The sequence below is a fragment of the Erinaceus europaeus genome, chromosome X (assembly GCF_950295315.1).
Source record: "Erinaceus europaeus chromosome X, mEriEur2.1, whole genome shotgun sequence".
Taxonomy (NCBI): Eukaryota; Metazoa; Chordata; class Mammalia; order Eulipotyphla; family Erinaceidae; genus Erinaceus; species Erinaceus europaeus.
In genome coordinates, this window is record NC_080185.1 from 56,410,638 (window position 1) to 56,424,555 (window position 13,918).

Sequence of the window (13,918 nt, forward strand, 5' to 3'; positions counted from 1 at the left end):
AACACATAAATAAGGTGTGTCTTAACCAAGTACTTAGAAAACAGACTTCAAGTTCTATGAAGAGGTCACAACTAGAACTGAAATAAATTAAACATCACAACTGTATGACTCTATCACAAGCCTACTGTTTTTGAAGACCAGCAGTACCCTAAGAAAGTGTGTTAATTCCAATCACTAAGAAATGTTTATGACTTTGGGCAAGTGTTTCTGTTTCCCCCGGTTATAAATTTGTAATGGAGACACTGGTCTTACCTTGTCCTTCTTATCTTGTCGGGCATAAGGGAAGCAGGGAATGACTGCAGTAACTCGACTGGCTGAAGCAATCTTGCAGGCATTAATCATGATCAAAAGTTCCATTATATTGTCATTGATTTCACCACAACCACTCTGTACAATGTAGACATCCTCTCCGCGTACACTTTCACCAATTTCCACACTATTATAGGAAAGGAAGAACAATAAATAAATAAAGTACTGTAAGATGTTTCTTTTCTTTCTTTATTTCTTTCTTTTTTTTTAACAAGAGCACTGCTCAACTCTTGCTTTGCTTATGATGGTGTGCGGGATTGAACCTGGGACTTTGGAGCCTCAGGCATGACAGTCTGTTTGCATAAACATAATGCTATCCACCGCACCCATGTATGATGTTTCTACAGACAGTAAGTAAGGTCTAAAAAAGTATAGCTTCTCGGGAGTCAGTCGGCGTTAGCACAGCAGGATAAGCTAACTTGGTGCAAAGCACAAGGACCGGCCTAAGGATCCCGGTTCCAGCCCCCTGGCTCCCCACCTGCAGGGAAGTCGCTTCACAGGTGGTGAAGCAAGTCTGCAGGTGTCTGCCTTTCTCTCCCCCTCTCTGTCTTCCCCTCCTCTCTCCATTTCTCTCTGTCCTCTCCAACAACAACGACATCAATAATAACTACAACAATAAAATAACAAGGGCAACAAAAGGGGAATAAATAAATAAATGTTTAAAAAATGTATAGCTTCTCTACAGTAATACATTACAAATAGGTAACAACTACATATGGGCATTGCACCCTTTTAATTTTAGGTGATCCTAAAGGAGGTCTACCATACCAGAAGCAGTTTATTCTCGTGTACTATGAAAATAAATATTACCTGTTTTTACATGTAACATGACACGAAAGAGATCAACGTATAAGTAATTGGATCAAAATTCCAGCAGGCAGACTGTTTCTCATTTCATTCAGGTTTTTAACATGTGAAAATAAATTTCCTATAGTAGTTGTGACTTTCACGATTCATATGTAAAAAAAAATTTAAACACTAATATTTTAATATTTACTTATTTATTCCTTTGTTGCCATTGTTATTACTGTTGGTGTTATTGATGCTGTTATTGTTGGATAGGACAGAGAGAAATGGAGAGAGGAGGGGAAGACAGAGAGGGGGAGAGAAAGACACCTGCAGACCTGCTTCACCGCTTGTGAAGCGACTCCCGTACAGGTGGGGAGCCGGGGGCTCATACCAGGATCCTTAAGGGGGGGTCCTTGTGCTTTGCGCCACCTGCACTTAATCCGCAGCGCTACCACCTGACTCCTGTAACAAAATATTTTTTTAAAAAGCTCCAAACACAGGGTGGGGGCAGATGGCATAATGGTGATGCAAAGAGACTCTCATCCCTGAAGCTTCAAAGTCACAGTTTCAATCCTCCGCACCACCGTAAACCAGAGCCGAGCAGTGCTCTAGTTTAAAAAAGAAAGAAAGAGAGAGAGAGAGAGAGAGAGAGAGAGAGAGAGAGAGGGAGAAAGAAAGAAAGAAAGAAAGAAAGGAAAGAAAGAAAGAAAGAAAGAAAGAAAGAAAGAAAGAAAGAAAGAAAGAAAGAAAGAAAGCTGGGGCCGGGTGGTGGCGCACCTGGTTGAATGCACATGTTACAATGTACAAGGTCCTTCATCTATTCCAATAAAAATCACTGACAAAAAAAAATGTACATGGTCCTGGGTTCAAGGTCCTGGGGTTCCTAGTCCCCACCTGCAGAAAGAAAGCTTCACGAGTGGTGAAGCAGGGCTGCAGGCATCTCTCGTTGCTCTCTCTCTCTCTCTCTCTCTCTCACTTATCAGCCCCCTTCCCGATCGATTACTGGCTGTCTGTCCAATAAATAAATAAAAATAAAAATAAAAAAATAAAGAAAAAGAAAAAAAGAGTCAAACACCACTATTCTGTAATGAGATTTCTCTATATGCTATATTGACAATACCTGTCATAAATGTTGACCATTTGTATGTCACTTATTGTACCAATAGCTGGGTGGAGTAGATAGCTGATGGTTGTATAAGCAGACTCTTCTTGCCTGATACATCAACACAGAACTATTTATTTACTTACTTACTTACTTACTTATTTTAAAGAATTTATTTTTCATTAGAAAGACAGGAGGAGAGAAAGAACCAGACATCACTCTGGTACATGTGCTGCTGGGGATCGAACTCAGGACCTCATGGTTGAGAATCCAATGTCCTATCCACTGCGCCATCCCCCTGGACCACACTCTAAGCAGTACTCTTATAATAAAAGTAAATAAACAAAAATAAAACTTAGCGGGGCCGGGTGGTGGCACACCTGGTTGAGCAAACGTATTACAATGCTCAAGGACCTGGGTTCGAGTCCCTGGTCCCCGCCTGTAGGGGGAAAGCTTTGCAAGTGGTGAAGCTGTGCTGCAGCTGTCTCCGTGTCTCCCTGTCTCTCTCCCTCTCTATCACCCCCTTCCCTCTTGATTTATGGCTGTCTCTATCCAATAAATAAAGATAATAAAAATTTTAAACATAAATAAAACTTAGCAAGAACAACAGTAAATAACTCTAAGAGCAGAAACTGATGCAACTTCAAACGAGACAAAAATCAATGAAACAAAAAAGTTGGTTTTAGGGATGGAGTGCAAATAAATAAAACTGATAGACCTCTCGAAGACTTATCAAATCAACTTCATAGCTTCAGAACTGTGAAGACATTAAAAGTCTTATTTTTAGTTTTGAGATATAGCTCCTCTTGAAATAGTCTCTTCTTAATTTACCGTGCAGTCACACTGTCTCCCTTTATTTTCCTCAAATACACCCCATTTCATTTCAAAAGTTCACACTTTTTCCCGCTACCTGGACTGCTCTTCCTAAAGCTCTTTCATTTCTTAGATCTCCAATCTATGTATTGACCCTATCCACCTTACTAAAAGTGACCTAAAAATCTTAACAGAAGCAACACGTAGGACCTGAGTTCAAGCCCTCAATCCCCACCTGCAGGAGGGAAGCTTCACGAATAGTGAAGTGCAGCAGGTATCTGTCTCCCTTTCCCTCTCATCATAAAAATAAAAACGAAGGGAGTCAGGGCGGCAGTGCAGGCGGTTAAGCGCACATGGCGCAAAGCACAAGGAGCGGCCTAAGGATCCCAGTACAAGCTCCAGGCTCCCCAGCTGCAGGGGAGTCGCTTCACAGGCAGTGAAGCAGGTCTGCAGGTGTCTGTCTTTCTCTCTCCCTCTCTTGTCTTCCCCTCCTCTTTCCATTTCTCTCTGTCCTATCCAAAAAAAAAAAAAAGAAAGAAAAAGAAAGAAATGAAAGGAAGCCCTAAAAAACAAAACAAACAAAAAAATGACATGTGCTATACACATAACTTATCATGAAGGCGGTACAATTAAAAAAGGAAAAAGTGTGGTGCAGGAGGCGGCACAGTGGATACAACATCGGACTCTCAGGCATGAGGTCCTGAGTTCAATCCCTGGCAGCACATGTACCAGGGTGATGTCTGGTTCTTTCTCCTCCTATGTTTCTCATTAAGAAATAAAATCTCAAAAAGGAAAAAGCTTCATTTTATGTTGAGTACATGCTTAAATTATAATATGTGAAATATATTGGGACAAATATCCAATTAAAATGTCTTAAAAGGTAAACAGACAGGACTAAATAACACCTCCAAGTCACCCATAGAGGCTGGCAGAGAAAGCTAGTGTCTTCTAGTGGGGCTTCTCATACCTCCTTTACTACCACTACGTACAGATTTCGTGCTAGAAGAGCCCCTTCTACGTTTTATGGTACACAATTCTGGGGTCCTGACCAAATACTGCCAGATCTGAGCAACTTCAAAAAGTGGGAAAAGTTTTAAGTTTGCCCAATAACTCCCTCTTCCTTGACTGAAATGTTAAGTTCTCCTGGGTTAGAACCCAAGTGAGATACGCTCACTCACAATAACGTCCACCATTTCAAATAAAAAGTCAACCACATCTCTTACACATGGTATTGGAAGTTCTTGTTTCAGTCAAGATCACAGAATACCATATGTGCCCCCCCCCAATCATTTACTTACCCAGAGTGAGGTTTGATTAAGAGTTAGAGCCTAGCAGTTTGACAAGCTGATCTGAAGACAGTATTGGCTTCCTTATTTATCAAGCAAAACCAGAAAACATACTTATCAACATATGGTAGCTTCTCTCTCTTTTTACAAATGCCTCATCAGTCAGTATAGAAAATACCTGTGTACAGGTGGCACAAAGCACAAGGACTGGAGTAAGGATTCTGGTTCGAGCCCCTGGCTCCCCACCTGCAGGGGAGTCACTTCATAGGTGGTGAAACAGGTCTGCAGGTGTCGATCTTTCTCTTCCCCTCTCTGCCTTCCCCTCCTCTCTCCATTTCTCTCTGTCCTCTCTAACAACGACGACATTAATAACTACAACAATAACTACAACAATAAAACAACAAGGGCAACAATAGGGAATAAATAAATAAATATTTTTTTAAAATACTTGTGTAGTCACTGACATTCTTCATTATGGTACTATTTTTTTTTAATATTTATCTTTTTATTCCCTTTTGTTGTCCTTGCTGTTTTATTGTTGTCATCATTGTTAGATAGGACAGAGAAATGGAGAGAAACGGAAGACAAAGAGAGGGAGAGAAAGCTAGACACCCGCAGACCCGCTTCACCGCTTGTGAAGCGACTCCGCAGCAGGTGGGGAGCCAGGGGTTTGAACCAGGATCCTTACACTGGTCCTTTTGCTTTGCTCCTTGTGTGCTTAACCTGCTGCACCACCGCCCGACCCCCCAGTACTCATTATTTAAGGAATGCTGCTCACAAAATTCTTTTTTTTTTTTTTTTTTTGCCTAGGCGATGGCTTAGCGAGTAGAGCACAAGGCTGGCAAGCGAGACCTCGGGTATGATCTCTGGCTGTTCATGAAAGGATGTTTGACCTCTTTCTCTTTCATAAATCTTTTTTTAAAAAGATTTATTTTTTTCCCACTTTTGTTGCCCTAAGGCTCACAAAATTCTTAGAAATGTTACGTCTTAAACAGCTTTATGAAAATTATAACTACATAAGCCATTGCATAAGCCTTTTTTCCTCTGGCTGCCAGACAACCAAGGGATACAGGTAAAGTAGCACTAAACCCCAGCAATCATTTTATGCCAAATTCTTGGCACAATAACTATAGTTCTTTGTTCTATATGGTATCTGATGTATCTACTTAATGAACCTCTTGTACCTGTGATTATCATGAAATCCTCACCTGAAAGTAGGTGAGGCATTAATACTTTTATTTATTTATTTATTTATTTATTTATTTAAGCAAGGAGACATTAACAAAACCATAGGATGGGGGGATACAACTCCACACAATTCCCGCCACCCAATCTCCATATCCCATACCCTCCCCAGTAGCTTTCCCATTCTCTATCCCTCTACCGAATCAACACATTCTTTTTAAAAACTTTAGTTATTTATGAGAAAGATAGGAGAGAAAGAACCAGACATCACTCTGATACATGTGCTGCTGGGGATTGAACTCGGGACCTCATCCTTGAGAGTCCAATGTCTTATCCACTATGCCACCTCTCAGACCACTCTTTGATTTTTTAAATATTTATTTCCTTTTGTTGCCCTTGTTTTATTGTTGTAGTTATTTATGTCGTTGTCGCTGGATAGGACAGAGAGAAATGGAGAGAGGAGGAGAGGACAGAGAGGGGGAGAGAAAGACAGACACCTACAGACCCGCTTCATGGCCTGTGAAGCGACTCCCCTGCAGGTGAGGAGCCGAGGGCTTGAACCGGGATCCTTACGCCAGTCCTTGTGCTTTGCGCCACATGCGCTTAACCTACTGCACTACTGCCCAACTCCCGGAGACATTAAATCTAAAGTAAAATGATCACTGTCAATTTAAACATCAGACCACTTTTTAAATATATAGTTTTAGAAGGCATAATTCCTTTAAGAATCACAAGTTTTGAGAAATTGTTAAAAACATAATTAGTTCATCCTCCAACAGAATCACTAGAACCCCTGTGTGTGGGTTGTTACAACAACTGTTGGTAGATATGATCATTTACCACAATCACATTTAGGACTAGGAAGATGTAATGACAGGATATGCTTCTAATAACTTTGAAAAGTCATTTAACTGGAGAGGGGGGAGGGCTGGTAGTGGAACACCCAGTGAAGCACACAGCACTCTACTTAAGGACCAGCTTATGAGCCCCCACTCCTCACCTGCATCGGGAATGCTTCATGAGTGGTAAAGCAGGTCTTCAGGTGCTCTCTCTCTCCCTCTCTTTCCCTTCCTTCTCAACTTCTGTCCTATCCAATAAAATGGGGGGGGGGGAGAAAGTGCCACTAGGAGGAATGGATTTGTAGTGAGACCATAACCACCAATGAGCCCCAGTCTCCCTCGAACGGACCTGCTAATTAATATATGCGGATATCTTCGCCCACCCTGTCCGACGCTTGACGTCTCGTCACCCAATCTGGTCCCCTATGCCTACACTGAACTTCTCTGTTCCAGTCTCTTGGAAACAGAGTTGGCAGTCAGCTGAGGTAAAGAACAAACACCTCAACACAGACCCCTGCAAGCGTCAACCCGGCTTTGACCTAGCACGTTATGATTGGGCCCTCCTCAATCGCTATGGAACAGGCCACAGCCGGTGAGCTGCTATGTTCCATCGCTGGGGAGCCAGAGACGAACCGAACTGCCCCTGCAGCTACAGACAGACTATGACCCACATAGTCAACGACTGCCACCTCTCCAGATTCAAAGGAGGTCTCGAAACTTTACATCAGGCTCAACCTGATGTTGTTGACTGGCTAAGGAAGAAGGGCAAAAGCTAGAAGAAGAAGAAGCCCCAGTAATAACCCTAGGGGCAAAAAAAAAAAAAAGAGTAATCTTAATGTAATGAAAATAAGGCAGTTTTGTGGCTTAGAAATGGCTCAACTGGTAGAATGTTGGACTTGTATGTCTGAAGTTGCTGAATCAATTTCCATACATATATGCATAAAGTGGTGTTCTGTATCATGTGAATTGCTCTTATGGATTAATATTAAAAAAAAAAAAAGCAGGATTCAGGCGGTAACACAACGCATTAAGTGCACGTGGTGCAAAGGGCAAGGACCCCTGTAAGGATCCCGGTTCCAGCCCCCGGCTCCCCACCTGCAGGGGAGTTGCTTCACGAGTGGTGAAGCAGGTCTGCAAGTGTCTTTCTCGCCCCCTCTCTGTCTTCCCTTCCTCTCACCATTTCTCTCTGTCCTATCCAACGACTACAACAGTAAAAATAATAAGGGCAACAAAAGGGAACAAATAAATATAAAAAAGAAAAAGAAAGAAAAATGCATATGATACACTGTGGGACATTTAATTCAAGGCACTGCCTTGCTTTTCTGAGTATATTTATCCCAAGGAAATCACAATAAATGGGCAGAGTTATGTCCCAACGTTTTCATATAACATGAAAGCTGGAGATAAGAGAGATCATTTGAAATTAAAAATCATAAAGAGCATAGTTATTTAAAATCGTATAGACTAAATATTAAGGGGAGAAGCTATTCAGAATGCATCACAGAGTGATGAAAGCTACAAACAACATGCCTAAAACTCTCTTTTTTAAAAAAAAAAGAAGTATAGAAACACACACATACAAATATGCACAGCCATGGGTGGGGGGTAGATAGCAGCATAATGGTTATGCAAAGAGGCTCTCAAGTTCCAGGTTCAATTCCCCAGGCAACCATAAGCTAGTGCTAAGCAGTGCTTTGGTAAAACTAGACAAATTAAATAATCAAATATGTATAACCATCCGTGAAGTTATAAGTAAAATGTGAAGTGTTTATGTCAGGTAGTGGAGTTATATGAGGTCTCTTTTCTCCCATCTTCTGTAATTTCCCAATTCCATGTAACAACATCACCACCACCACTGTTTCTTAAAATTTATTATGCGGAGTAATTTTTTTTTCTTTTTACCAGAGCACTGCCCAGCTCTGGCTTATGGTAGTGCGGGGGATTGAACCTGGGACTTCGGAGCCTCAGGCCATAACAGAGTTTCTGCATAGCCATTATGTTATCTAACCCCATCCAGAATAATGTTCTAAGAACTTTATCCTTATATAGCCCTTTATGTACGCCTGACTATTCTGTGTTCATATTCCAGGTGATTGACTAGAGACTTCTAACATATAGGCTTCAATGGCATGACTGAAATTTCCCATCTGAGCCAGCATGGTGGCTTCATATTGGGCAGTCTTAGAAAACTGCATTGGTTAAGTTTGACTTTGAAGACAGCTACCCTTTTCAACTGTAATTTTAAAAATGACACTACACTGATACAGTTAAATAAAAATGTACTTTATTTTATTTAAGTATCTGTCTAATTTAACCTCTAATACCTTTGCAAAGAGGGGTATGTGTGTATTTTAATATATTCTGACCTGGATTTATATATTTCTAGCTTTAGTACCTAACATTTTGTAATAAATATACCTTTTCTAAAAACAAAACAAACAAACAAAAAAGAAGAACTTTATCCTACTTAATCCCCAGGGGAGCTATATGGGCAGACAATCCTTTGTAAATCAGGTTATCAAGTGAAAGAAAGTTTAAGGATTCAAATTTGCTTTTCTAGCAATAAGCCTGAAGTTTGTAAGATCCTTCCTATACATATTTCTGTGAGATACAGCCATATGTATAGTTCCCATAGCATGGTAGCAAGTTTGTGGTCTGGGAGCTGATGCAGTAGATACAATGTTGGGACTCTCAAGCATAGGTCCAGAGTTCAATCCCAGCAGCAGCACAAGTGCCAGAGTGATGTCTGGTTCTTTCTTTCTCCCCTCCCACCCTTCTAATTAATAAATAAATAAAATATTAAAATAAAAGCTTTCTTATCTGAGGATGGGTTGGCTCTTCAGATCCCATTTGATGGCCCACATCACCCTTTGAGAGCAAGAAGGGACAGCAAGGACCATTTCTGCAGCACAGAAAAGTCACAGTTGTGGGTGATTGGAGGAGTGTGGGTGGGTTAGTGTCCAATGGCATTGTCACTGACGATTTCTGAACATCCAAGGAACCCAAAAGCTAATGATTAAGCCATAAAAAAGGAAACCTAACCAGTCAGCAAAACTCCACATTGAGTTTAATATTCAATGTTTTCAGGCCTAATCTCAGAAGTCTATTAGGACACTGTGTTGCATTATAAAAAGGAGGGAGAGTTAAAAAGGAAATAATCTGATTTTTTTTTCTAGAAGCATAGGAGGATTTCATAATACTGGAATCACCTCTGGGTGGATGGGATCCCTTTCGATAAAAATTACTCTTGCCCCTCAACTATATTGTCACTTGCAAAATCTGCTGGCTCTGCTTTGGTTTCATGATGGTCCGAGAGTCCTAATGGTGCAGTCAAAACTTAAGACAACAGCTCAATTAGCCTCTTTCCATTTAGGTATTGCCTGGTTACTGTAGGCATCCATCTTTGCAGTAGCATTCCCATCAAAATCATTAACACAATAAAAGATCCAGAAGTAAGCTGTCTACTTCGGGTGAATGGTTTTTGATCAGCAGAGTTGAAAAAGTACAAGGAGAGCTAAAGTTTGGCAGGCTAACCAAAGAAAGAAAAATATTTGGGAAAAGATGTTAAAAGGAATCTTCACTAATGGAAGTACTGGTGTTTCTGTTTGTTGTAAACTTTCCCCTTAATAGATGACTATAAGATTGTGGACACTGCTCTGATTTGATCAACAGGGTGTGAGAGCACTGTAGAACTAGAAAAGTCTACAGTTGGAGTGAAAGGGGTATCAAAAAGAGCAGGCAGCTAAGTTATCTGTAAGATGGCCCCAAGGTGCACGAGGAGAGGAAATAGGGACTGAGAGTGAGGGAGGAAGCAAGCATTACCCACAGGGCAATTAAAAAAAAAAAAAGTTGCAATGCACTGTGGGATGCAGCCTTTCACTCCATTATCTTTCCTCAGTTATCTTAAGATACAAAGATACAGGGCGGGTGGGTAGATAGCATAATGGTTATGCAAACAGACTCTCATGCCTGAGATTCCAGAGTCCCAGGTTCAATCTCCCATACCACCATAAACCAGAGCTGAACAGTGCTCTGGCCTAAAAAAAAAAAAAAAAAAAAAGCGATAAATAAATAAGAAGAGAAAAAAATACAATAATAGCTTCCTAAATACCCTCATACAGCTCTGATTCTGCTGAAAAATAAGCTTTTGTATTATTATCTGTACCAGCAGCAGCAGCAGCACAGAGGAAGATCAACGATTTCAGAATTCAGGTTCCCTAAGACTTTCTAGACGGCTCCAACCGAGATGCTGGCCATGGGGATGCAGAGTTTAATGCATCACGTTATCCAATCGACTAAATTTAAGTCTGGCTCCGATTCGAAAGATGTGAAAAATCGACACACGCCAATCTAGGGGTAGTTGTTTGCTAATAGTTTTGGCGCCCTCAGTACAGAATGTCAGGTTCCCGAAATGGAATTGGCAAATTGCACCCAAGTAAAAGACTCTGGGGTGGGTGGGTGCGGAGAATACAGGTCCATGAAGGATGATAAATGACATAGTGGGGGTTGTATTGTTAAATGGGAAACTGGGGAATGTTATGCATGTACAAACTATTGTATTTACTGTTGAATGTAAAACATTAATTCCCCAATAAAGAAATAAATTTTAAAAAAATTTAAAAGAATGTCAGGTTCTCTTAACATCAAACCCGACTGAAAACCGTTCCGAATGCAAAAGCTGTTTCCCAGACTCCAGGAGAAACAACAGAGAGGAATAGGTAAGCTGTAGGATCTTCCATGCAAGCTGGCTCCAAAGCTAAAGGCAAGCCAGCCCGGCCTGGGTGGCTCAACAGTGAAACGACAAAGCCACGTGTCTGCAGGACCCCAGCTAAGCTCTCTCTGCTCTCATGCCGCTCAGTGCAGCCGCAATCGCCGCGTCGGGTCCTTGTAACCCACTATCCTGAATTCAAAAATCCAAAATCCGCAGCTTGGCCCTCATGCTCCATCTGGACACTGCCCCACTGCAAAGGTGAGAACGTGACCCTCAAGCAAGAGAAAATAGTAATAATAATGACGGAAAGAGCCCGTGGGGCACACGCGCCAGACAGCAGTCCCTTCCTGCTCTGCTCCCCCGCCTCTGCCCAGGGCCCTGTGAAATCCCGCGGCAGGCCCATCCCCCTGCCCTTTGCTGTCCAAGCCCCGTCCCGCCGCGGCAGATGAGGTTAGTCGGGGTCCCGACGTCGCCCTTACCAGGTCTCCTGGTTGCTGAATTTCTTAGTCACCACCTTGCCGAGCTCCAGGCCCAGGCGGTCGGCAATTTTCTGGGACAAGTCCTGGTGGGAGCTACCACTGAAGATTTTGATGTTCGGCATCCTGGCCAAGTACCCCAAACACTCCTCGCTCAGCACTTTACGCTGAGGAGACGTGAGCCGAAGTCACCCCTGAGATTCTGTACTAACTGCCTTGGATCGCTACTCCGCCATATTACATTCCCGCCGGGCGCGCGGCCCTAATTGCCTGGCGCCGAGCAGGCGGGGTCAGGGTTGGGGGGAGGACACATGTTCACACTATGATTGGTTGACATGTTGCGAGGGGCGGTTTCTCGCGGTAACTCCTCCTGACTCTCACAAATATTGGCTTGGAGGGTTTGAGGGTGGATGATACCAAGAAGTTGGGTTGTAAAGTCGACCATAGGCATTACCATGCGGGTGGAGGGATCTATGTGGGAAGTATGGCTTGATCTTTCCCAGTAGCTGGGAAGTTGGCCATGCTGCTTCTTCTTCTTCTTTTTCCCTCCCAGAACGTGAAAGTTAAGACTGACTCGAGTCTACAGTTTCTTTCCTTTCCCTTTTTCTTTTGTTTTATTTTTATTTTTATTTTTTTATTTAAGAAAGGATTAATTTACAAAACCATAGGGTAGGAGGGGTACAATTCCATACAATTCCCACCACCCAATCTCCATTTCCCACCCCCTCCCCTGATAGCTTTCCCATTCTCTATCCCTCTGGGAGCATGGACCCAGGGTCATTGTGGTTTGCAGAGGGTGGAAGGTCTGGCTTCTGTAATTGCTTCCTCGCTGAACATGGGCATTGACTGGTGGGTCCATACTCCCAGTCTGCCTCTCTCTTTCCCTAGTAGGGTGGGTCTCTGGGGAAGCAGAGCTCCAGGACACATTGGTGGGGTCTTCAGTCCAGGGAAGCCTGGTGAGCATCCTGATGACATCTGGAACCTGGTGACTGAAAAAAGAGAGTTAACATACAAAGCCAAACAAATTGTTGAGCAATCATGGGCCCAAAGCCTGGAATAGTGGAGAGGAAATGTTAGGGGGGTACTCACTGCAAACTCTAGTGCACTTCTGCTTTCAGACATATATTTTGCAGTAGTTTAGGGATACGTGTGAACATATGCTCTCTCTCACAGAAACTGGTGTATATCTAGGTTTTGGGTCTTTGTTAGAAAGTGAACCACCTAGATCAGAAAGAAAGCACAAGTAGAACCTTAAATGAAATTGGCATATCACACTAAAGTAAAAGACTCTGGGGTGGGTGGGTGGGGAGAATACAGGTCCAAGAAGGATTCAGAGGACCTAGTGGGGGTTGTATTGTTATATGGGAAACTGGGGAATGTTATACATGTACAAACTATTGTACTTACTGTTGAATGTAAATCATTAATTCCCCAATAAAAAATCAGGAAAAAAAAAGAAAAAGAAAAAAAAGAACGTGAACCACCAGAGATGAAATTAGAGTATACTATGAAAGGAAAGGTCTTACCCGAGTAATGAAGTTGAAGGGTTGTCATTCCACACGTGAAGTCTCTGGACACAGTCTGAAGTGAAGCATGTTGAGGTGGCAATCGTTGTGTTGGTTAGGTTGTGATCGGCAGATGCAATATTATTTGTTATGGACTGGGAGAGGCATACGGGAAAGTGGGCCCTATCCTAAGGTTCCAGGACTGGGTGAAGTAGGGGCTCTATAGTGGAGATGTGAGGTTCCTGCTGTCTTAGGGTTCAAAAAGACAATCGATAGTTAATGTTATCATCACATTATTTGGTAATTGGGTTAACTTTGAAAAGTCCTTTTGTTAGGGTTTGCTGTACAGTACCCAGTATCTTGTATATAGCTGTGCCAATTTTTGCTTCTGATCTACTTGGTCTAGGCTTTTGAAAGAGTCTGCATATCAATTACACAGCCTACATATTGAAAAGCTGCAGTGTTGTCTTTGCCTGGAAAGACAAGTCCCAAAGGGAAAGTGACTAAAGGCATAACACCTGAATCATCCAGAAAAAATATTTTTAAGGGGAGTTTGGCGGTAGCGTAGCGGCTTAAGTGCACGTGGCGCAAAGCAAGGACCGGCATAAGGATCCTGGTTCAAGCCCCCGGCTCCCCACCTGCAAGTGAGTCACTTCACAGGCGGTGAAGCAGGTCTACAGGTCTTCACTCCCCCTCTCTGCCTTACCCTCCCCTCCATTTCTCTCTGACCTATCTAACAACGATGACATCAATAACAACAACAATAATAACTACAAAAACAATGAAAAACAACAAGGGCAACAAAAGGGAAAAATAAATATAAAGAAATTAAATATTTTAAAACAAGTGAAGTGTTTTCCAAAATAACTGGGCAATGTAGGTCTGACTGAGCCTTGAGAAGGA

At 42.2% G+C, this 13,918-nt stretch overlaps 1 protein-coding gene across 1 annotated transcript in view; it reads right to left on the reverse strand.

Annotated features, from left to right (window-relative positions):
- LOC132535870 (ribose-phosphate pyrophosphokinase 1-like) overlaps nt 1-11,741 on the reverse strand; it is a 28,055-nt gene extending 16,314 nt beyond the window's left edge. Inside the window, exons 1-2 of the mRNA XM_060183375.1 lie at nt 11,514-11,741; nt 253-436 (exon numbers count right to left, since the gene is read on the reverse strand). Of these exons, the coding sequence (XP_060039358.1) occupies nt 253-436; nt 11,514-11,635 (306 nt within the window). The 5' untranslated portion in view covers nt 11,636-11,741. The remainder of the gene's footprint in view (nt 1-252; nt 437-11,513) is intronic.
- Between the last annotated feature and the right edge of the window lie 2,177 nt (nt 11,742-13,918).